General features: G+C 50.3%; 2 protein-coding genes across 5 annotated transcripts in view; one reads left to right on the top strand and one right to left on the bottom strand.

The window, feature by feature from the left end:
* Nucleotides 1-223: 223 nt before the first annotated feature.
* CEBPG (CCAAT enhancer binding protein gamma) lies at nt 224-10,397 on the top strand. 3 transcript variants are annotated; one of them, XM_039888589.1, is made up of 2 exons: nt 224-567; nt 6,806-10,397. In XM_039888589.1, exon 2 carries the CDS (start codon nt 6,902-6,904, stop codon nt 7,352-7,354), a length of 453 nt encoding a protein of 150 aa, XP_039744523.1. In that variant the 5' UTR covers nt 224-567; nt 6,806-6,901; the 3' UTR covers nt 7,355-10,397. The 3 variants fall into 3 exon arrangements, with proteins under 3 accessions (XP_039744523.1, XP_039744522.1, XP_039744524.1); XM_039888588.1 differs by lacking the exon at nt 224-567 and adding an exon at nt 756-873; XM_039888590.1 differs by lacking the exon at nt 224-567 and adding an exon at nt 4,036-4,058.
* Nucleotides 10,398-13,594: 3,197 nt separating this feature from the next.
* Nucleotides 13,595-24,815, bottom strand: part of PEPD (peptidase D) — a 110,093-nt gene continuing 98,872 nt past the window's right edge. For both annotated transcript variants that reach the window (XM_039888586.1, XM_039888587.1), the window contains 3 exons: nt 18,166-18,350; nt 14,625-14,816; nt 13,595-14,129 (listed from right to left, as the gene is read on the bottom strand). In XM_039888586.1, coding sequence (XP_039744520.1) covers nt 13,992-14,129; nt 14,625-14,816; nt 18,166-18,350 — 515 coding nt within the window. In that variant the 3' untranslated portion in view covers nt 13,595-13,991. The remainder of the gene's footprint in view (nt 14,130-14,624; nt 14,817-18,165; nt 18,351-24,815) is intronic.

Here is a 24,815-nt window from a genome sequence, read left to right as displayed (position 1 = left end):
AAGAACTCAGTGATTCAAAGAATCACCTCAGGACATTCTGCTTTCCAAAGACAGATGTTGCCTTCACAAAGTTACGCTTCTCCAACTTCCACAGAAACTTTCTCACGGAAGGGGGCCCGCCGCTCGCCGCCGCCGCTCTGCGCGGGCGGCGCCGCGAGATACAGTCTGCTCCAGCCCCGCCCGCCGCCCCGCCCGCCAGCCCCGCCCGCCAGCCCCGCCCGCCAGCCCCGCCGCGCCGTAGCCACCGCCTTCGCCACGTGCCCGCCTCCCGCAGCCAGACACCCGCGATTGGCTGGCGGCTCTGCCAGTCGCGAGGGGCGGGCGCGTCACCCGCAGGCCGGCGCTCCCATTGGTCGTGGCAGCGGCGGTAGCGCGCGCGGCCCCGGCGAGGAGGGGAAGCCGGTGGTGGCGGCGACGGCGGCGGCGGCACGGGCGGAGGTTACCGGTTTCGTAACCGTCGCTCCTCCTCGCTGACTCGCAGGCTGCGAGGCCTGGGTCGGGTCGGGCCGCGTGTGCGGGGCCGCTCGGAGTGGAGGCCGCCTGGGGGCGGGCGGGCTGGAGGCGCAGGTAAGGAGGCCGCGGGCGAGCTGAGGGAGAAGGAGGAGGCCGCGGCGTAGCCGGCTGCTCGCATGGGTGCGGGCCCGGCCGGAGGAGACCCGGCCCGCCCGAGGCGGCCGGCTGGCCTGGAAGGACCCGCGCGGCCCGCGGCGCGGGCGGCGGCCCCGCGCGGCGTCTGATGCAACCTGCCGGCAACACCCGGCGGGGCGTCTGAGCTCATTCCTGGCCGCCGCCCAGCCCCGCGGCGCCACCCGCCGACCACCGCGCTCTCCCGGGCGCCCCTCGCCGTCTTCCTGGGATGGGATGGAAGACGAGGTGCGCCCCCTCCAGAACCCGGCCCTCTGTTTGTGAAATGTGCAGTGGTGACAAGCCAGGCTCGTATTGGCCCTTGGGGATAAAGGGTGTTCCCAGAATAGCAGGAGGTGGGCCGTATCTTATTTTAGTGCGATGTAGGATATTTCCTGCCGCACCAAAACTGCTCAATGTGAGGTTGTCGAGAATTCTGTTCAGAATAGTGAAAAAGTAGGAAAAGCAGTCAATTTTTACATACGCGACGATACAGAAACACTGTTATGCTCACTTACGGAGCTATAGTTGAAATACCCTACAATTTACTGTTGAACATAGGCGAAGTGAATGTGCAGAAACCACGAATTGAACAGAAAAGAGAATGGCAAGCAATGAGCTTGTTAGCTTGGTGGGCGGAACACAGTAAGGAAAAAAGCTAGAAAGAGATGCCTTATTAAGATGGAGAGGATGGAAATACAGGTTTGAGGGGAAGAGTAATCTGTTTTCCCAAGTAAGCTTGTATGTTTTTGTTCTTCAGAAGGTTTAAGTGTTGGTTTTCCTCTTGTCTGAGTTTTATGCTTAATCTGGCATCTTAAAATGTGTCAGTTTCAGAAAGGTTTTAACATTGGTGGGTTGCACAAAATTTGGTAGTTTTGTCTCCGAGCCGACACTCCCAATTTGAAGAGATTATCCTTTAATTTAGGTAGGATATGTGACTCCCAAAGAAATTTTTAAAGTAAAAAATTATAAGGGCATGCTTTATTAAGAAATTCTGCATCGAAAAATTGTTGATATTTAAAAGTTAAAATCTGGTCAGCTATTACCACTTGAGTAGTGTTTGGGGTAAGCTATTCCTAAAGTTGATTCTTCGTTTCTAGAAGAACTTACTGTAAACAAGGTTAAATAATTACAGGATGCTAGTGAGCTGAGGAATTTTTCAATTTGTGAATTCCTGCTTCTCATGGGCACATTTGTCTGATTTGGTCATTTTTAATACCTGCCTTAAAAAACATAGGCGGAAACAGAACTTCATTTTTTCAGAATACCCTTCAAATTCTCCAGAGCAAGGTTGTCTGTGATCATGGAGAGAGAAAGAGAGATATTGATAGAGATTGATTCAGATTCATCCCTAGGGATTTAAACAGCACATGGTGAGTTCTTGGTAAAGACAGGTAGGACCTCTTGGGGCTGAACTTCACCTGATCACAGTAACAGTAAATGCAGGTAGCCATAATTCCAGGTTTATTGCATATTCATTCTTGGGAGAGGATCTTTCCATGGATTCTTATTTTGGTAGGTACATTGGTCTCCTACCTTTGTGGCTTTCCAGCCCTTTCAGTAAAAAAAAAAAACAACAAAAAAATTAAGCATGACCTTCTAATGTATATTTATAAATGATGTGTGTATAGTATTTTTTGTATGTTGTAAATCAAACCAAAAGCAAATGTAAAAAATAACATTACAAAAAGACAAATGAAAAATCATTTCCTTTTCATACTTACATATTCCCTGAATGTGTGTACCCTTCTTCATGGACCCCTGTTTTGCGTCATGAAGCAAGCAGTGGCAACTAAATAGAAATACTACTCATCTGGCTTTATTTGACTTGTAGTACAGAGTTGTCAGATCCTGGCAACACATGCCTAAGAACTTGAGGTTATTAATTGGAAAACAACTGGACTAAGTAGAAAATGAAAGTTCTCAAATGAAGCAAAGACCAGAAAAGAAAGATGTTCACTGTCTAGACTGGGGACTTAGAGTTGCAAATGGAACTGTATTTTTATTTTCCCTATACGCTTTTGAGGAAGACCAAGAACTTTAGGTAGTAGGACCCTGATATCTTAGTAACACTTTTGACTTAATCGTGGTTGTTTTAAGAGTTATAATGCTAGAGAGTCTCATTTTTACGTGACATTTATAAAAATACATGTTTTCTGTTAGCCTCTTGAGCCCGTATTCAACAAATATTTCTTGAGCACCACCACTGTATGCTCAGCTTTGCACTAGATGCTGGGAATGGGAAGATGAGGACAGAATCCTGCCTCTAGTTTAGTCTATAGGGAGACATACTGTGGAGCTGGCTTTGACAAACTGGGGGAACAAATTGGACAGAAGCACAAAGAAAAGAGAAAGCGTCGACTATTTAGGGGACTGATAGCGGCTCAGTATTGTTGAGATGTGCAGAGTAAGGGAACAGGGGCTCGTATTTGATCCTGTACGTGGGAGCCGCAGAAGAATTTTCAGCAAGAGGATGTGACACCCAGGTTTGAGTGTTAGATTGCTCTGGAGACAGTGGTTGGAGGGAACACTGCTAAACCAGAGAAGACTAGTACCCCTGAGAGATGATGTCAGCCGAGGTAATTTTGTGGCATGGGGATGGAGAGGGATGGTGGATGTGAGGTTTATTTGGGGGGTAGGTGGGGTGGGTGGGTAGGTGGGTAGAATTGTCATATACCAGTCAGTGATTGAACAGATTTGGAGCAAGGGAGAAACATTTATGAACATTTTGGAGTATAGACCTTCACTGAGGAAATTCGAGTGAAAAATTTGTTTTGAGGGGACCAGGGAGGAATATCTGATTGTACTTATGTGAAAAAGAAAAAAAAATGACAAAGTTAGAAAAATTCTTGAAAGCTTTATCTTCCCAAATGGAACTTGAGAAAAATTTGATCTTGTTTTACTCATTTTAACACTCTTGAGTTTTCAGTGTGTTACTGATTTGAATGTGTATTACTTGAATTAAGAAATCTGAATTTTAAAAAATGTTAGTCTAATTTTCATAAGATCTGTTCCCAAGCAGCAGTGGTCCTCAAACTTCACTGTCATCAGAATCACTTGGAGGTCCTGTTAAAACAAGATTGCTCAGACCTATTCCTAGAGCTCTTGATTTCTAGATCTGGGGCAGCCTGAGAATTTGCACTTCAAACAGGTTCCCAAAGGATGGTGTCGCTGGTCCAGGGAGCACACTTTGAATACTATTGCCTTTCAGTTTTTCTACTGCTTCCTGCTTCAATGATTCACACATAAGGAAACAAGGCGCCACCCTGCTTCCTGTAGACTGAACTTTGGAATGATATTTGTCCATATAGGAGCCAGACTTTCATTTAGAGTTGAATATCCAGATTTGAAGTAAACTTTTTTTTTTTTTTTTTTTTTTTTGCCAGTTGTAGATGCTCAAATGTTTGTAGAAGAGAGAAAGCACACATAACAGTGTAAGTGCCTTCTTTTTGTTAGCACTAACATTGGTCTTTGCAGCCCCCCTAACTTTCTTCATTCTGCTCTTGGCATTCCTTTCACTGTTTTCTTGATGTCTTTTTCTTCTCATACAGGTCATGTCTTGCAAGGCTATGTTTGGGTTCATTTTTCTTTGCATAATCCAAGGAATCATAAATCATGCCAAAGCCAATTGCCTTGCCACCAAAGACAAAGATGACATCTGGTGTAGTCTTGTACATTTTGGCTAATTTTTTCTGAACTTCTGTCTTAGGTATTGTTGCCTTAGGATGTTGAAGACCATTTGTTTCCATTGAAGTAGTCTGTTGGTAATGAACTTCCTGACTGGATAGTTACTGTATGGTTGATGATGGCTGCCGACACTCAAACAGCCAGAGAGGAAAAGTGGGATTAAGTCTTACGGACCACTTAGCTCTTTGACTCCTTTTACTTGGTTCATTTTCCTTAATGGTATCTTTTCATTTTAAGAGCTACTTTCTTGGCTTGTCTTTGGTTGAAGAATTAAAAAAAATTTTTTTTTGGAGTTCTTTTTATTATCTCCTAGTTTCCCTTTTGTGCGGTGTTACCAATTTGATGGTTACTCTGTTTTTCAAGCCAAAAGTTTCATTTTCAAAACTTCACCTACTATGTTCAGCCTAGTACCTTGCTTGGCAAGATGAGTCAGACTGAGGCAAAAGCGTCCTTATCTTTGGGTACAAAAACAAGCATGAACATCACTGAATTTGGAGCCTTTAATAAGAGTTTTAAGTGACTGAAGTATATATACTGGGTATATTGTCAGAGTGGGAAGGCATTTTACCATTCTCCATCCCCCGTTTGCAGAGATGGGAATCAGGGCCCACAGAAAGAAAGGGATATGTCCAAAGTGAAATGGGGGGAGCCAGAGCCAAGAGAGGGATTGACCTGGTTCCTGGTCTGTACTTCTTTGGATTATTGTTATTGCTGAGTTGACTGTAGACATTAGCTTTAAAGACTAAAAATAAAATTGATATGGAAAATAAGAAAGAAGATAAACAAGATAAACACAATTATGATTGTTGAGATGATCCCAGAACAGGTATTAAACAAGTTCTTAAAAATTGAGTAAAACACTTAAGTGTACTTCACAACAAATAGATGACCACTAACACCATTAGTGTTAAAGGCGGCTCAAATTAATACTGAACTGCCACTTTTTAACTGGAAGGAAAAATAGGCGACATAATAAATTATCAAGGGAAATTGTGAAGTGTCCATTACCAAAGCTAGACTTGGAGTAGATATCCATCATGGCTTGGAAGGAAGCTTTCAGTCTTGCCTTAATGCTGGAGTGAGAACAGATGACCCAATAACTTAGGGCTGTCTGTGTGGCTTTAAAAACAGTGGAAAGTAATGTTATGGACTTTTTAAAAGCAAAGATTAAAAAAAAAAAAACCAGACAAATAGTGTTTATACAGAAATGCCTGGCTAAAGGTTTGGGTGAAGCTACTGGTGTTTACTAACAGCCTTTCTTAAGAACTGTGACATGTACTCATTTGAGGCATTTCATAATTGTGGCTCCGGGTTCTTTCCATGATGTAGTTTTAGCAGTTTTGTGAAAAGAGAACAGAATGGTTTCATGGTTCATAACATTGCTTTCTAAATTTTTAAGAGTGCTATGACTTCATGGTGGACATGTTTCACTGAACTTAGTTTGTCTAGAAGTGGCCTTATGATACGATAGGTATGCTTTTGACACAGCTTGAGGCAGTTGTAGCAACCTAGTTGAATTTATAGTAATCCAAGTATGACTAGTTTCTGAAACTGGCTTCGTGTATACAGGCAGCACTACGGTTATTCTCCAGAACTGGCATGTCCTCAGCTCCTTCGGCAGCTGTGAAGTGGGTGCAGGCACCGCAGCCGCAGGGTCTCTGTCTGGCCCGAGCCCCAGTACTTGCACTTCCTTGGATGCGTCATTAGGGCTTTTGTTTCTTTCCTTGTGGTTTTAGGTTGACTGATTAGATGTGTTTTTTAATTATGTCAGAAAGGAAAAAAACAGTATTAGAATGGTGGGATGGGAAAGCAGATTGGGTTATCTCAGTGCTTCTAAATTTATTATCCAAGAAACTAACGTAGGACATCTTTGTAAACTATCATTTGTGGTCATTAAAAAAATAAAAAGTGAAAACACCTCTTCAAAACATCCCATATGCTCCGGGAGGAAAGTCAAGTCTTCAGTGACTCATTCTGCATTTTGGAGAGGAACGTGTTGCGATCATAGTGCAGTATTCCTGATGAATATTGGAAACTGGGCACTCTGCTGCAGCGTTCTACTTTGACTTGAACCAACAATTGAAACTTTTCCCCCTTGTCATTGCAGGTGTCTCTTCAATCATAATGAACTCAGCTTTTCCGTGTTTAACCTAGACATCTCAAATTTCTCTCCGGCAGATTGCCAAGTGCTGCTGTTCATATGTGCTGCCTAATTAGTGGTATTCTTTTGTTTTTGGTTCCATTTTTGAAAACAGTCACAGATGGGCAGTGCCCTCAGGGATTCAGGTGGGCTGAATTTGGCCTTATGGTGCTTCTGTACTAATTTACCTTTCTCAATGAAATGATTTAGACTTCTGAAACACTGGAATGATTGGCAGTTGCTGTAGACTTCTCAGCATAATCAATTAATGTTGGCCTGCTGTTACTACATGCAATTTAATCTCATTTGATCTTGTCATTTTAAATATTTTAATGCAATTTATTCTTTAACTAGGTACATGTGAAGATTTCTTGGCAGTGTGGAGTGGAAACCATTGATCACCTTGCCCTCATTTCTGCCCGTTCTGTGTTGGCAAGGGAGAGTGCCCAAATGAGCAAGATATCGCAGCAGAACAGTAGTACTCCAGGAGTGAACGGAATAAGTGTTATTCATACTCCGGCTCATGCCAGCGGCTTACAGCAGGTTCCTCAGCTGGTGCCCGCTGGCCCTGGGGGAGGAGGCAAGGCTGTGCCTCCAAGCAAGCAAAGCAAAAAGAGTTCACCCATGGATCGAAACAGTGATGAGTATCGTCAACGCAGAGAGAGGAACAACATGGCTGTGAAAAAGAGCCGGTTGAAAAGCAAGCAGAAAGCACAGGATACTCTGCAGAGAGTGAATCAGCTCAAAGAAGAGAATGAACGATTGGAAGCAAAAATTAAATTGCTGACTAAGGAATTAAGCGTACTGAAAGATTTGTTTCTTGAGCATGCGCACAACCTTGCAGACAACGTGCAACCCAGCAGCACTGAAAAGACGACAAATTCTGATAGTGCAGGACAGTAGACCTCACCCTTTCCAGACTTCACAGCGTGTGGCTTGAAGGCTAAAGGTGTGACTTCTTACACCCTTTATATCAGTCAGTGGCTTAACATTGTCTTGTTCCATTATTCACAGATCCATTGAAGGTTGTTTTCTAGGATCAGCACTGAAGAGTTGATTAGCTAAAAATGTTAGCCATGTAATTTGAATATCTGGTTTTAAATGATATGGATTTTTGTGGGGTAGCCATGTAATTTGAATATCTGGTTTTAAATGATGTGGATTTTTGTGGGGCTAAACAAATTTTTAAGGTATATGGAAAAAAAAAGGGAGAAGCCCTGGATCTTGATGTTCTTAAATCCTGACTTCCTAAGAAATGCTGCTTTTTTAGGTTGACAAAAGGAATGGGGAACTGGTAGGTCCTGTAGGAGGTTCTTGGTTTTAATAATATGGTTCATTGGATTAAGAAAAGTTGAATGCTATCTGTGTTAATCTGTAATTTTATTCTAAATTATGTATTAAAAATCCTTAGGGATATAGAAAATAATCACTTTGTAATTTGGAGTGATTTCATGTATAACATAAACCTTGGTTTAACATAATTAGTACTGTTTTCTCCAGCAAGTGGAGGTTTTTGAATAGTGATGTCAAGTTAAGTAAAGAAACCCCATTGCATTTTAAAGATAGTGTGCAGCCAATTGGTTTAAAAATATAATTAACATTTAGGAAGCAAATAGGTTTTTTAAAAAATAAAAGTAAAGCATATTAGAATAGTGCTGGATACCTTTCTTTGTATTGTTAGATTGGCATTTTTTTGTATCCTTAAAAAAACCCCAACTCAATAGTTTAGAGAAACTGTGTACCAATTTTAGTTTCTGCAGATGCTAGTATTTTTTTAAAAATACCATTTTGACAGCCAAGTTAGTAAACAAAATATCTTAACAGTTTGATCACATAAGCTACTGATTAGATTTTGGAATATTAATTCAGCAGGTAGTTTCTCCTTTGTTCAAATATCTTCAATGGGGCCATGATTTTTAAAGGGAAACTTTCTTGTGAAGGATCATTTGGTGTTTGATCTGAACTATTAGAACAATGCATCATCAACCCCATGCCATCTCTCAAAATAATAATCTTAAGAAAACTTGAAAGTGTAAGGTTTAACCTTTAATTTATTTCACTTAAATACATCTTTTTATATTTTTGTGACATTTCTTTTTCTAGTTAGTGGACTGTTCTCCCAGACTTTTTGTCCACTGCTTCTATTTAGTTATTTGTTTGCTTTAACGTCTCATAAATTATTTTAGAAAAAAAATACTGCTAGAACTCAGGATATTGACATGTTTTGTTGAGACTAAGAAATGGCAGTCACTAAAGTTGGGAATCTCTAGTCTGGTTTGTATCAATGTTCGTAGTTACGATTGTCCTTGTAGCACATTTGTAGCTCAAAGTTGTTGGCTTTGTGAAGTTTTTTTTTTTTTTTTTTTGGTTTGTTTTTTTGTTTTTGGTTTTTTTGTTGCCTGGGTTGGTGACTAGAGACTGAGTCACATCTGATTAAAAAGTTTGTGTTTAACAAGTTCGTGTTCATTTTTGGCTACATTGCTGTTTCATATGAGGACCTGGGACAGTGTAACCAACATATAACTCAAGTTGCACCCTTGGGTTGGTGAACAGTGCTGTCTTGTGTTCTCCCGGGCAGAAGACATCTCAGTGCCCTGAAACTCAGCAAAGCCATTATTTTTAGGCTATGAGTCTGCCATGAGCCCCTTCTGCCAGTAACAGGAGCCCAATGTTCCATGAGAGCCACTGTCCCAGAAGGGTTAAGTCCCTATAGAGCCAGGAGACAGGCTAGAGGTTTCTGTTAGGGTCCAACACCAGTTTACTTCAACTGGAGTATCGATCTACTAGTAATAGATGTTTTGAATAACTAGAAGATACCCGCAGATCCTACTGAATCTTTAATAGCTGATTGATGTTATATAATTAATTGGATCACTTGAATCTTTATTATATCAGGTGTTAGACATTTAAATCTTTTTTACTGAAAAATCTTTCAGAAATTGATGTCTCCATGGAGTTTATAGGTACCAGTTATATGAATTGACCAATCTTAGAAAAGAAACTTTAGGGAAATCATCAGGATCGTGTACTCAATATTTCAAACCAGTACATAAAATTGGAACTTTTGGAAAAATGCATTCAAGTTTTCTTGTTACCTATGCAAATCAAAACTTTAGCGTGAGCAGCCCTTTATGCATAGAATAAAAATGTTAACCATCATCTTGACTATCTTACTAAAGTGGAAATGAAGTTTTTAGTTTGATAAATAAATATTAGTATAAAACAGAAATCAAGTATGGGGAATAGGTAAGTTTAGAGCTTTGGGAAGTATTCAATGACTTTTGTAACTTCTGTTTTGTAGGTTACGTATGAACCATTAGGATTTGATCTGCCTTTGCAGGCAGGTCCAGTGGTTTAGGAATTAGGCTTTAGTATATAAATTTCTAGTTGGATATGAGTCTCCCGGGATGGGTGCTTTCTGACTGGTCATGGCTTCAGGTAGTGAGATCCAGAGCAGCTCTTCCTGGTGTCTGGCCCCTTTCAGTTATTGGGATGCGCGCTCAGATATTTTGGACATTCTTACTAAGAAGTAGTAAGATTTTAATAAAACATGACCAGAACATGGTCACATGATCAGTCACGAGTGTGAAATTCTCAAATTTACACAAAAGTGGTATGTACAATTTAATATTTGATAATAAAGGAAATCGTCGTAGCTTTGATGTTTCTTAATCCCCAATAGAGGGCTTGAAACTTCGTACCTGAACAATCGACTTAGCACTCAGAGTGCTTTTTGATGCCTTAGAAATAAGAAAAAAATTTTCGTTTGATAAAAGCTAGGAAGGAGAAAGTCCATTCTACAGCTGTTAGACCGGCCTCTCAGGAAAAAATACTTAACTTGTTCTTTTTGTCCCTGGCTTTCCTCAGTTTGTGAGATTACTCTATTTTTTTAATATAATTTTATTTCTTTCAATGAATTTGAAATAAAAAAACTTTGGAATAATGACTATTTCATTGTGGGTTTCTTTATATAGGTTTATGTTAAATATCATGATGTTAGATACAATGATAGTCCACATGTTAAACAGCTTTGCAGAGCAGGCAGACACCTTGCTGTCTCCTCCTCAGCCCAGGAAAGGGGTGAAGTGGGGGTGGGGGACAAGCAGGGGTGCTTTTGTCCAAGTCTAGATTTCCCTTAATGGATAGGAATGTAGTTTTCTCTGAATATGGAGTACCTCTTTAGTTATATTCTTTGTCACCTGGTCTAATTTAAAAATGTAAATTAGAATAGAGGAAGCACTAACTGACAGTTCCCACTCACATACCTAATGCCTCATTGTGTGGGTTGCATTTACAGAGGTAGGAAATTAGTTAAGACAGGAATGTCAAATAAGGTGTTTCCCTTAAAATTTGTGGCATGTATATAGTCTTCATTTACATGATGCCATAGAGTGTCTATAGAAATGAATTCATAAATATCGAGTCCAAAAAGCTGATTTGTTTCGAGGGAAGATGCCATTTAGATACTTTTTTCCTATGATCCTTCAGTTTATTTTCATGTTTTGGGAAATGTCTACTTATTGCATCTTAATAAAAATTGTAGTACAGTAATTATTTCTATGGGTGGTATGTCCCATTTCATTTTTATGAATTAGTTGTAATTGAGAATCTAGTAACTTGCCTTGGGGAATTTTATAGACACGATTTGTGAAGGTGCCAGCTCTTTTTAAATAAAAGTACTTTTAGACCTCTTTTACTGCCTCAGTATCTAAAGAGTTCACATGCATTTCATGTAAACTCAAAGGAGAACACTAACCCTGAATATTCGTTTGCTGCAACATGTCCTCTTGCAGAGCTTTAGGCCTGAAAGTCATGCAGAGCTGTTTAGAGCAGGGGTCCCCAACCCTTGGGCCGCTGACCGGTACCAGGGTACCAGTCCGTGGCCTGTTAGGAACCAGGCCACACACAGCAGGAGGTGAGCAGCAGGTGAGTGAGCGAAACTTCATCTGCATTTGCAGCCATTCCCCAGTGCCAGTATCACCTCCTCAGCTCCATATCAGATCATCAGGCATTGGATTCTCATAGGAGCACTGGTCCCTGGTGCCAAAAATGTTGGGGACTGCTGCTCGGGAATTTGGGGCTGTAGAACTGGGTTTGAGAATGGGGTTATTAGGCAGTCACATGTTAAACAGTTTTTTTGCAGCCCGAACACCTGAGTCTTGCCAATGCCTTAGAAGCAGCTGTTAGAGCCAGATGCCTTTCCTCATCACCACCTTTCAGCTCTGCCTCCTAAATGTCTCTCTTGCAGCTGTCAGCTTCCTCTCTCCCACTCCACCTGCAGGGCCATCGTCCTCTCTCCCTGGACTTGGTCTTCTTGGACCATTGCAGGCTCTCCGGAAGCTTTAGCCAGTCCCCAATGCACACAGGGCAAGACCCCGCCTCCTGGTGGTGTGCCTCCACTTGATCTTGCCCACTTAATTTCCTTCCACTCTCATCTAAGTAACTTTGCTTTGGCGGGGCTTTCCCAAGCTGTTTTTACTTCAGGGCCACCTTAGGATAGCTCCTTACGCCTGGAACGCCTCTCCTGCATTTCACTTAAAACGCTTCCTGTTATCCCCGTAGCTGTCTAGACAAAGTAAATTGTTACATTCTTTCATGGCACTTTGCAGTGTTTCTGACAAAATATTTGTGCATGTTTGTTTAAGGTGAAGCCTCTTGAGGAGACTGCAGGCTCTGAGAGCAGGGAGCATGTTTTCATCATATACTGGCACGTGGAAAGGCTTTTAGCACTATCAAGCTTTCCGGAAGGGTCTCTAATATTTTCTGAAGTTAATGCAAATTTCTTTAGTGGTTGGAGGAGATGTAGAAGTTGGCTACCTCCTCTGGAACGTGGTGTAGAGCAGGTGGCTACAACTGGCCACCTGAGACCTGTACCTTCAAGGAATGCCCCTTGACTTACCAGTCTGGGCTAAACCAGAGTCACATCCATGTTCCCAGGGTCCCTTCTGGACAAAGCATTTAGTTACTGAGATTTCTCCTTCTTCTTTGTCTACTCGCTTGATAATCAGAGAAAACATTTATGTGAAGTGGGCAGTTTTGGCATGAAATGTCTGAAGGAGAAAGATGTATGATACACTCAGCTATGTTTTTAAATTAACTGGTTCATTTAGATTTCCAACCTAACTTTAACTGGCTTTATCTTGGGGGGTGGGGAAAATTGAAACCCTGGACACCAGAACTTGTCTTACAGGCACAGCTCAGGCAGAGAGATGTCGGGTGAATTCAAACTCCTGACGCTCAGGAAGGCAATCACTACTTACACTGCTCAATGCCACATATGACTTAAGCAATATATCGGCACTAGCAGAAAACCTTAAAAATTGGATGTTATAAATCTAAGAAATAAGATAAATGGTGACTTGGAACTGAGATTGTTTTAATGTGGCCACATCACAAGCACTTTTTTATAATTGCCATAGGAAGAAATCCATTTGTACTAAATTCTTCGTGACTTCTCAGAATGTCTCTAGCTTGGGCTACAGAGTTTTTCCACCACACCAAAGGTTCATCTCTGATTTCTTTTCTCACTGGCCCTTCACTTCGGCTCGGAAACTCTTGGACGAGAGCTCTGTGAAGAGACAAACCTGGAATGGTGCACAGAAGCCTAGAAGCTGGCTGCAGGGGGTGGGGCAGTTCTGTGGGATCCTGGGAGAACTGGGCGAGCAGAAGTAAGGACAGGTAGTCTGCCACTGGCAGGGATCAGACCCAGCTGGCCCTCGATGGCTCACGGCCTCAGAGTGGAATTTCGTCGGCGGGCTTACACTCGGAAGACAGATGGTCTCGGCAAACATGGAAGGAAGAAAAAAGCTCACCTTTGCCATCTCTCGGATGCTGCCATCTCTCGGATGCTGGCTTTGCTAGCATGTCCCACATGAAAAGGAAATAAAGGACAAGGAGTCTCTGTGTCACATCTCAAATAACAGTGCCTGAAGGGCTACATAATTCTGCCCCTTTCAGAAATCTAGCTTTGAGGCGGTAACTGTATCAAAAAGGCTCCTCATTCTCCTGGTTCACCTTTCAGCATGTGCAAAGCCACGGTGTGGGACAGCTCCCTGTGTGCCTGACTGAGCCCCGGGATCTCTGCAGGGTCAGTGACTAGGTCTAAGTGTGTCAAGGGATGAAGGACAGAAAGGGAGCCATGCATAAAGGACAATTTAAAAAAAGCTTTTATTGCAAATTCTATTTGTGTATCGATTTTTGAGAGAGAACACTGGAGATTTTTCTTTCCTGAGCAGAAAAATACAAATGACAGCAAGATACATTTTAGTGGCTACTAAAGAACAGCGTGTTTCATATTAGTATTTTAAAAGCCACTGTCATTTAAGTAAAGTAATAACAGATTAGGGTATGATCTTGCAGAATGTTAATAAAAAAGCTTCCCCTCCTAGGTCACAGCGCTGTTTGGTGCGATCAGGCGTCGAGGCTGGCATGTGATTTCTGAGCACCATCTCGCCGCTGGGTGGCCAAGCAGCAAGCTGCCTGTGGCGAACACAGGTTGCAAGGCCGGATCCCCAGTCCCACTGGGCACTCCTGGCTGGCTCTATTTTGGGCTAGAGAAGGGAGTGAAAGCCTTGTCACAGCCTGCCATGCATGATTCGATTTCCTCCACTGTGCGGGGCACACAGGTCAGCAGCTCCATGCCACTGTTAGTCACCACGACGTCCTCCTCAATACGGACCTGGGTCAGACCAACAGACAAGTCAGTACTTCTGAGCTGCCCTCATGCCTGTGATTAGAGGGCCAGACCCCACACCTCCTGGCGGAACCCCGCTGAGTGGGAGGGGCCCTTTCTGAGGAGTGGTCAGTCCTGTCCTGATGGAAGGAGCTGGCTGGCCTCAAGGCCTCTGGGCGACTGCTGAGAGGAATGCTCGTCCCATGGGGCTACCTGCTCATGCCACCTGCTCTCCCTGTCCTGGCCCATTGCACCTTGCCAGGTGGATGAGAGCCTCTGGAGTGGGCAGGGTTTTGTGGAATCTATGTCTCTTCTGTTGAGGGGTAAGGCACCTGTCTGGTGACAGACCATGAGAAAGGGCAGGATAGGTCCTTCTCAAGTGAGGAAGTCAAGATCGTCCCTCCTCACCTTACGGTTCCTGTCCTGGGACAAAGAGGTGACATGCAGCAGTGGGGAATGGGGCAATCTAGGAGCAAGGTCATGGGGCCCATCGGAACTCACCCCACCAAATCCACGAAAGCGCTGCAGGACCTCGCGGTTAAAGAAGCAGGCGCGTGCCGGGTCAGCCAGGGCCTCGTCCAGGAGGTGGTCGATGAAGTAAATGCCTGGCTCCACAGTGAGCACCATGCCTGGCTCCAGGTGCCGTGCAGTGCGCAGGCTCCGCAGGCCAGGCTCATCAATGCGCTCTACGCCCTGTGGGGAAAGGAAGGGTGAGCACCCAACTGATGGTTCCCAGGCGGGAGGGGGATCGAGGAGGGCGTTAGCTCCAGCCCAGGGCCCCTGCCTCAGCAGGAGACAGATGGGCACAAAGCGACACCCAAGCAAAGCGTCGATATGTGAGGGCTACCTCCAGCCACATGGGGTCTCACTGCAGCTGCAGGGGAGGCTTTGTGAGCTGGGGGTCTCCAGCTCAGACTCACCCCTGCTGTGCTGTGCCACGGGCACTCCAGAGAAGACCCTCTACTCTCTGCACACTCCCTGATTTTAGTGTCCTTGCCCCTCGTTACCCTCAGAACTGCCTGCAGGAGCCCTATGGACACCACGTGCTCACACACAGGGCAAGCTGCCACGGGATGGGCGGCATGTCAGGCAGCCCTCACCTGGGCCCTCTCCCCACCAGGGGAGCAGAAGCCAAAGCTGTGAAGCCAAAAAAGCTCTTTAGGAGGCTGCGAGGCTGCCTGTGCTGCATCTCCTCCCAGCAGCTCAAGTGGAAACCAGCTCCAGAAGTGCTGGGCCTGGCTCTCTCAGGCCAGGTTTTCCATGTGGCCTTCCAGGAGGAGGGACAGGTGCTGTCATCAGGAGGGGCCTGCCAGCACCAGCTCTGGTGTGATTATGCACAAATGCACACACGCCCCATGTGCACGGCCCCTGCCCAGCTCTGGGCACAGCTGAGCCCCGGGCAATGGCTCCCAGCCCTTGAGGAGTGAGCGGCAGTGGCAACTGCTCCCCACAGAGGCACCCCCTCCCTCCAAGTGCACACCGAGCCTAGACCTGTCCACTCATATGGGCATAGCTGACAGGGCTGCCTGGGCTGTGAGGGCAGGTGGTGCCTAGGACACTTGCGGAAACTTCCCTGCCTTCCCCAGGTCCCTGAGGCATCCATCCAGCCCTCAGCCAAGGCCTGGGAGCGAGTGGGCAGCAAGCAAGCATTCTGGTCAGGCTCTGAACTTGCCCTGCCCCGCTTGCAGCAGTCCTCTGAAAGCCCAGCTGCTGGAAACGGAGCTGTCATTTCTGACTGTTTGGGGGCCAAGAACATCAGACTTCAATTAGTGGTTCATGTAAGGTAACCAGAAACAGGCTGGCTCAGCCTCCACCACTGGGCACCACAGGGAAGGCTGTGACCGTGATTCTACGAGGGTGGAGGCAGCAGGGCGCACACAGATCCTGATGTACACAGCCACTCTGACCTGGCGTGAGCCAGGCTGGGATGGAGGTGTTGAGGGGACACCAAGGCACTGTGACCTCTGTGGGTCATGCTCTGGATACAGATGTGGTCTGGTGTGGTACCTGGCCCCACAACACTTCTTGCCTGGAGGGGTAAGGCAGGAGAGCAGGGGATGAGGAAGGGCCCAGTCTGGAATGGCAGGCCCTGTGCTCAGGCGCCAGGTGCATGTGAGGCAGGGGAGGGGCCCATCTCTTTCCCAGAAGTGGCTCGTCAGAGCTGGAAGTCCAGGGTCTCTGCTCCAGGCTTTCCTGCGCCTGCCATCTGAAGTCCATGCCTTCCCTGCCACCCCCTCCTGTCTCTTACGTCCATGCTATTCCATGCTAAGCCCTAAGTGCCTGTCCCCTTCTCTCACTCCAAAGCTGTCAAAGCCAGGGGCCTCGCAGAGGGAAAGACCTGACAGTCACGTCCCCCATTCTCCCTCTGTTGCTATGGGTCCATGTCAAGCTACTCCATGGGTGTGCGTAAGGGAGGGGGCAGTTTGCTCAGGCTTGCACGGAGACAGGCTTCCCTCCAGAAAGTTCCAGGTGAGGAGAGGGGAGAATGGTAGGGGTCCCCAGAGCCACAGGAGGATATGCCCGCCCCAGCACCCCTTCAGAGAATTAGCTCTCAGGCGTCGGCCCTGTGGGGGGGCCCACCCAGAATGGCCAGAGCAGGACGGGGAGAAGGATGGGGCCTGGGCTGAGAGCAGATCCCACGAAGGCCATGCCCACAGCGCCTCTGGTTCAGGGACTCCTGCCTTATCGGGAGCAGGGGGTGCTGGGCCTATGCCAGGTCCATGCCGGCCTCCGCTGGGCAGAGGGCTCAAGAGAGCCTCAACTTTAACTGGGCTCTGAGCAGAGGAGACCCAGATGTGTCTGTAGGCCTGAAATAAAACAAATGACTTTTATAGGAAAAGCCATATTTTTTTCCACAATGTTTATCTGTCAGAAGAATAGGCTATGAGCACAAAGGGCTGCTTACTGGAAAAGATGAAAACAGTTTGCTGCCAATTTTCTCTGGTGGAAAAAAAGTGCTCTGGCGACTAATGAATAACGAACCTCAGTTAACAATGTCTGGAAGGCCCTGCTCTTGGCTCCCTGCACACAATGTGATGGATAGAAATTAGGAAATTAAAACTGATTTTGTTTCTCCAAATTTAACTGTTTACACTTGAGGAAAAAAATAATTGAATAATAATGCTTCTCTTGAGCAATCCCCCCCACCCCAATCGTTCTTAGTGCTTTCAAAATACCCTGCAGCCAACAGGCCGAGCCTAGTCTTGGCCAACTGGCTGCTGGGCCCCAGGGTGTGCAGCAATTGCACAATCACCCCCTGCACCGTGGGCACCGGGCCAGGCGGCAGGGCCGGCTTCGCCCCCACCCACTGGCGCCCGGAGAGGCTGCAGCCACCTGCCGGGCAGGGCCTCCCGAAGGCCCTGTGGGTGGTCCTTTCAAGGATCGGTCGGTAGGAGGTGGAGGGGAAGGCCTAGTCTAGTGGTGCCCACATGAGCCTCCCTCCTCTGCCAAGAAGACGAGGGAGGCCCCGGGGGTATGCTGGCCTGGGTGAGCGGGGCAGGGGGTCTGCTGCTGGGCTTGTGAGGGCACTGGGCTCAGCTAGTTCCAGGAAGGACCAGGGCCAGCCACCAGCTGGTGGAGCCAGAGGCAGAAGGGCATGACGAGTACAGTGCCAGCCCCATCACACAGACCCAGCTTCACGGTGCTCACTGCCCTGCGGGGGACCCCGTGCACTGCACGCTGACCGCCTGCCAGCCTTGAGGAAAGGTGCCACACCCAGCGCACGGCCCCAGGGCTCACTGCGGAGTGCACACCCATCTTGCACCAGGTCCTGTGAAGTAGCCACTGGAGGCGGCCTGCTCACAGAAACACCTCTGCCTCGACCAGGGCCCTTGGGGGTGCAGGGCATTGTGACAGTGGTCTGGGACAGGACCAACCAATGGGTGAAAAGGGAGGAGGGGCAGTGGGCCTTGCCAGGACCCCATTCTTCCTCATCCTGCCTGTCCCACTACACCCTAGCCATCTCCCAGAGCCCCACCCCACCCTGGGAGGGCCAGGCTCAGTGACAGCTCGCAGGCCAGCCACTTGGGTTGTCCACACTGACCTCAGGGTAGCCTCCCACGTCATGCACATCAATGCCCAGGAAGTGGCCCAGCCCGTGAGGCATGAACACAGCTCCCAGGTGGGCCTGGACCATGGCGTCGATGCTGCCGTTCAGGATGCCAATACGGGCCAGCTCCTCCAGGTGGATGCGGTCTGCCAGACGGTGCATGTCAGGCCACCAAACGCCTGCGGCTCAAAAGGAGGCTGCAGTGAGCTGAGGTAGGAGGGCCTGGGGTGAGGGTCAAGGGTGATGTGGCTGGGGACGGCCCTCCACGTAAGGCTGTCCCAACCATAGCTCTGGAACTCGAGACCCTTCTGTCCGCTACATCCTCGGGGGTAGGCTCTTGTCGCCCATGGCCAGGGCCCCGGCCCCGGCCCGTGCTCTGTCTATCTCCGGCCTGTGTGTGCTTTTGGGGCCATGGGAGCCCAGCCCAGATACCTGCCTGGGCATCAGGAGGAGAGAGGTGAAAGTCCCCAACAGTGGATGTGGGGTGACCTCAGAGAGCCCCAGACAAGGTTCAGGCCCAAACACTGCCTAAGAGCCTCAGGCTGTGGGGCCAGGGGGAAGCCAGTGGCTAGGGGTGGGGGACACCCCGGAATAGGGCTGGCAATCACTCTGGGAGCCACTGTAGGGGGCAAAGGTTTCTGGGGTAAAGGTACAGCTGGCACAGCCTCATGCGCTGGCTGGCAGGGGTCTGTGGCCCCACCTGCTACAAGCTCTGGGTGACCATTTCTGTGGAAGTACAGTCATTCGAGCCACAGGCTGCTAATCAAATTCATCTTTGCCCCATGTTTCTGGGGCAAAGGTCACTGTGGAGAGCATTCCCAGGCAGGAGTTTTGGGGCAAGCAGGCTCTGCAGGGCTCTGTGGCTCCCTGGGCAGCCCTTACAGGCTGCAGCCCATGGCCCCTGGAGAGCTTCCCGTGGGACACATCAGCCATCCCCAAGGCGCAGTGGCCTTGTCCATGGGCTCCGTGGAATCTCACCTTCAGCCTCGCTCAAGGGCACCGGACGCTCAGCCTAAGTACCAAATAGAGACCTAGGCCAGTGAAGCTCCCTTCCCCATCCCATGAGGGCTGAGTTTGGGGCAGTACCTGTCAAGGCCACTGGCCCCAGGAACCACAGGGCAGGTGGACAGGGTGGGGGCCTGCACTCCTATACTGTGCTCTGGCCAGAGAGGGTAGTCAGCACCAGCCCCTGCATCCCCTCCACGTGGGCAGCAACCTCGCTCCCACGGGGCCTGCCACACCCTGCTGTCCAGTGCTCTATCACTGATGACTGTGGCCACGAGAGGAGAGCACTGGGATTCGCTGGGCCCTGCGCTGCCCATGGCCAGGCCACCAGGGTCTGGGCTCAGGGCTCTGAACCTCTGTGGCTGGCAGAAGGCAGACGATGGGCTTGAGGAAGAGAGAGGAAAGGCCGCCCTGGGATACAGGCCACCACCTCTCAGACAGTCCTCAAAGTGGGGGCCGCTTTCCTGCCAGAAATAGAGGCCCCACAGTTGGGGTCTCGAGGTGAGCTGGATGCACAGGGCTGACCCATTCTCTTGGTTGCCCAGGATTCAGGCTCTGAACACATGGGTGGGGCTGCACCCTGGCTAGTTCACAGGGCAGTGGTCAGCCCACGGCTCAACGCATAGGGAAATCCAGAGTGGAGGGTGCCCAGGCCTGTCCCTAGAGACAGAAAACCTCCTTGGAGTCCAGCTCCATTGTACCCGTCTCAGCCCATGAGGCACTGAGGTAGGGGTCTGGAGTCTGCCTATGACCACAGAGACCTGGAGGGAGAGCCCAGTCTGCATCCCCGAGAGTGGAGCCAGGATGGGGGGCTTTGCATCCTGAAACAGAGATTGCAGAAATAGCTCTCAGCTCGGCTGCTCCCTGCTGTGTGACCCAGACAAGCCTTCACCTCTGTAAGCCTCGGAGGCTTCCTATGTCAAACAGGGTCACAATGAGCTGGCTGCAAAGCCTCTGGCACCTAGCGGAGGCCTAGGTCCGTATCCCCCGACCCTCCCAAACTGCTGTTAGCCACTATCCACCCATCACTTGTGGCCTGCCAGACCCTGGGTCTACTCTGTGTTCACTGCATTCCTGGGGCACAAGCGGAGCCTGCCTCAGCCTCGGGCCACTGCTTTTCTCTAAGATCAACCAACCCACCTCACCCTCCCCAGGCCAGGTCACGTCTGTTCCAGAAGCATACTGAGGTCTTTCTGCCTCGGACCCTTTGGCCCGCGATTTCTCCTCCTCAGATCTCAGCATAAAAGTCAGCCCCTCCCTGGAGACCTTCCCTGGTCACTCTCTCTCCACAGTCCTGGTTATTCCTCTCCTTGCACCTTGTCCCCCAGACAGGTCTGCTTCCTTGCTTCTCACGTCTCCTCCACGAGAGCAGTTGCCTCCTCCAGCATCCCAGGGCCTGGCAGAGCGTGCGGTTCAGGGGCGAATGTGCAGTGTGCTCTTTTCTGAGTTCTGTTCCCGCCAGCAGCTCTGGGCCTGAAAGAGCTCCTAAGCAGCCCTGCAGACTCGGGCAGCCCAGCCGTGGGCTGAGGCAGGGCGTCCTACGTGGTAGCTGATGCCCCAACCCTATCGAGACTCCATTTCTCTTCAGTGGGGCCTTTTCGGGTCTCCAAAGGAAGCCCCCAGAAGCAGCCTGCCTTCAAACACGGCCAGCTTCCACAGTGGGCTGCGGTCTCGGCCCAGCCTCGGCAGAAGCAAGGATCAGGTATAAATCATGCTCTGCGCTGGCAGCTCGGCTCCCCTCCTATCCTCGTGGCCCCTCATGTGGCCGGACGTGCGGGCCTGGGCGGTCCCCACGGCGCCTCTGGTCTTCCTCGCCTGCAGACCCCTGGGGCAGGCCTTGCACACAGCACTCTTGGCTGGGAGTGAGAGTTTTCTGCCTGTGTGTGGTTAGAGTTGTGACAGTGACTAAACCTCTAGCAACTTGGCCCAGTATCTGGCCCGGATGGTGGTTACGACACCCACAGCCAGGGAAAGGGTCCCTGAAGTGTGTGGAGGTTGCTGTCCTTGGGCGAGGCTGTAGTGTGGGCTTCCCCAAGGCCCGCACCCCGACTCTCGGGTTCCCCTTGCCTCAGCAGCCCTCAGGCCCCCCCGGAGCCCCCTTTTAGCCCAGTAAGAAGACATCAGGGGTCCCCCAGGCCTGCTCATACTGAGGACACCACACTGGGGATCACACTGCAGAGACTGGGTACTATATGCCCTGCCCTCCCTCCCACCTCCAGCACATACCAGATCTTACCCTGTCTTCCCCAAACACCTGAACCTGGAGACTTCCTGGGCCCCCCCCTCTCCTGGACCCTTGCCTAGTCCCCGCTGTCCATCCTTTCTGATGCCTCATCTCCCACTTCACCTTGCCTAAGGCCTGGACACTAGGGCCACCTCTTTAGAACAAAGGAAAGACCAGGCCAGTCCCTGCCCTGAGGACAGAGCCCCGAGTTCCTCGGCCTGGCTTCCGTCTCCAGCCTCAGCCCTCACCCACTCCTGGGTCAACAGCGCTGCGTGCTGGTGCTCCCCTGTGCCTTCTACCTGCCGTTCCCTCAGCTGGGACCACTCCTCCACGGCCCCTACCTTCCCAGATTTATTCCCGTGGGCCATGTGGGAATACTGAGGCTTCCTCCAGAAAGCCCTCCCTGACTGCCCCTTCCTGTGCTGCTACAGCACAGCACACTGGCACGGCAGTGCCCTGTGCCATACCTGGCACACGTGTGACCTGAGCAGGAACCGCATCTTCCCTCATGGTTCTCTTGTAGCCTGTGCTGTGACCTCATGGGCCCAGGATTCGGGTGTGCCTCCCACTCCACTCTTCTGTGCACCCGGACCCCAGGGTGGCAGGGCAGCCTCTGGGTCTGTGCGCCATCTGTCTGAGGGATCGGAGTTCTGGTGTCTGGGCTCCAGGATGTGTCCAGAGCAGCCCAGGGTCACCAGCTGGCCTTCTGTGCCCACTTGGTCCCCCTCAGGCCACATCTTCCCCTGATGGGCTGGGAGCCCACTGGGCCTTCTGCCTGGGCCAGTTCCTCAGAGCCTTAGCAGCATCCATCACAGCCTTGGGGCCTCCTGCCCAAAGTGTGACAGCCTAGGGGCTCGGAGGCCCTGAGCCAAGCTGGGAAGGCAGCAGAGGGCCCCTGAGCTGCATCCTCACAGTCACTTCCAGACAGAGAGTTCACTTCATCCTAAAATAATGGCCCTCGAGGGATGATGTGTGTGCCAGGCCCTGGGGGTGCAGGAGGGGAAGCTCAGGGCAGGGGTCCCGGGGCAGGCCTTGTGGGCTACAGGGAGCTGCCTGGCAGGCTTAGCTGGCACAAGGCTGAAGGCCTCCAGCCCTTCCCACCTTGGACCTCTGTCTGCTGCCAGGACCTCTGGGGACCCACTCGCCCTGCACAAAGGCAGGGCAGCATGTGCCTGGGCTACAGGCGCCTAGATGCTGAGCTGAGTGTGGCTGCCTTGCTCAGTCTCCACATGGTCCCCCCACCCCCCGCCACACACACTCTGGCAGAGCGCCTCTGGGCAGGAACTGAGGCCAGGGAGGGCGGGAACTCACCCACCGTCCTACAGCCAGCAGGGGGCTTCTTGGGCCAGAGGGGCGACACGGGGCCCAAAGACAGACCTCGCCCTGGTTCTTGCCACAAAGGGCACCTGTGGTCTGGGTGGTGCACTGTCCCGGCACCTCTGTCTGCAAGACTCCCTTCATTCCATGCCATCTCTAAGGAGAGGCCAAGGGGAGTCAAGACCCTGCCCTGCCCCTGCCCCAGGGAGGGAAGCAGAGCTGGCAAAGGCACCCCAACCACAGGCGACACGTGGTGAGCCATGTGGGCCAGCACAGCTCCCGGTGCCCTTCTCCCAGCTGGTCACCCGAGGCTCTAACAGCATCCTCTCCCGTTGTCTGGCCCACTCTGGGGAAAGGAGCACTTTCTACACTGAGAGCCCCAACTCCACCATGGCAGCCCTTCACCAAGTGGAGGGAACCCTGACGCCAGGGGCAGAGCCAGGAGCAGGGGTCGGGAGTCAGAGTGGGTGAGGGGAAGGGCAGCCGCACACAACTGCACAGGCTGTGCACGGAATGACAGAGGGGTTGTTCACGCAGACCGAGACACAACCACTTCTACGGACCATGCGGAGGGGGGCCTCAGAGCCCGACTTGCAGTCTGCACCACCTTTGTAGGGGCCTAGAGGACCCGGGGTTCAGGGGGTGGAGTCTTGTAGCCCAAGGCCAGGGTGGCCAGAGTGGGTGGTGAGTAAGGAGAGAAAGAGAAACACAGTGGATGCTGGGAAGTGGGAGGTGAGGCTACAAGAGGCTTTGTGTACTTATGGGGGACCTCAGCGTCCATGGTGCCTAGAGGCACCGGGTCTGCAGAACAGCCCTGCGGTAGGCTGCAGCAGCTCAGGCACCACCTCCGCTGGGCTCACCCCAGCCCTCCCGTTGTACCTCTGCCCCTCAGGAGGGCCATGGGCCCATTGGCACACTTGGGTGCCTAAGACAAGGTGGTCTGCACAGGGTGGGATGCCTGCCCTGACACAGAAGCCATGAAGAGCTTCGATTCCGCCCAGCCAGAAACCAGCATATGGCTTCAGCGTCCAGGCCCCCTCCTGTGAGGCTGACATGGGTGGCATTCTCCCAGGTGCCTCGGCTGCCTGGCCTGCCCCTGCCCACCCTCGTGGGGCCCCTCTGAGTGAGCTCCGCTTTCCTTCCCTGGCTGAGTGACAGTGAGGGACGCTTCCCCTCTAACCCCAGGAATGGGCGCCAAGGCCTGCCTTACTCGGTCCCTGGGGCCGTACCCTAGGATCCGCGTGTGCTCTAGGCACTCATGTCTGCCTCTCCCCTGGGCATCTTGCTGGTTGCAGGACGCAATTGTGCAGTCTCAGTGGGTGTTTGTCTTGGCCCAAGACCTGAACCCACAAACCAGGGGCATTTCCGCTAGGACAGGGCATGGAGCTGACCTGGCCACGGCCTCCTCACTATGGGGCGGCGAACTGCCCCCATCTGAGAGCAGCTCTGTGGTCACAGCACCCCTGCTTTGCTGGGTCTGTACTGCCGGTGACCTCAACGGAGTCAGGCTTAGCCCTCGGAACTGTCAGCATGTCACCATCTCACAGTACCTGTGGTAAAGGTGGGGGATATTGTGGGGAACCCTGAGGGCCCGGCGAAAGCCTACTCTATGCCCCACAGTATGCTGGGTGAGGACTGCCCCAAGACTGGCATGGCCAGGCAGCCCCACAGGACTGGGGTGACCAGGTGAGTCCTGGGACAGAACAGCAGGCCTTTCTCAGTGCAATGCAGGACTCTGGGGACTTACCTGTGAGCCTGGGAGAACTGGGATTGCTTTGTTGGCCAAACATGGCCAGGACATCAGCTGGGGAGGGCCCACCCAGGTCCTGCCCAGGCCCTGCCCAGGCCCCATCAGGCTTTCCTATAGGGGGTTGGTCAGGGGGCAGGTAGGGTAGGCCAGGCCTTGGTTATCGCCCTTGTCTCAGCACCAGGTGGGGGCTAAGCAGTACCAGGGGCTTGAAGCCTAGAGCTCTAGGTGAGCAAAGAACCCCAGGGAGACACTGTCTTTCCAAGGCCCTGCCTGCCCAGCAGCCTGCCAACTGCCCTCCCCAACAGCCACCATGCCCCAGCCCCACGCCGTGGGTCCCACCATCTCGTG

Source organism: Pteropus medius, unplaced genomic scaffold (assembly GCF_902729225.1).
Source record: "Pteropus medius unplaced genomic scaffold, Ma_sr-lr_union100, whole genome shotgun sequence".
NCBI classification, from domain to species: domain Eukaryota; kingdom Metazoa; phylum Chordata; class Mammalia; order Chiroptera; family Pteropodidae; genus Pteropus; species Pteropus medius.
The sequence above is the reverse complement of the archived record's forward strand: the minus strand, read 5'-3'. Positions and strand labels throughout refer to the sequence as shown.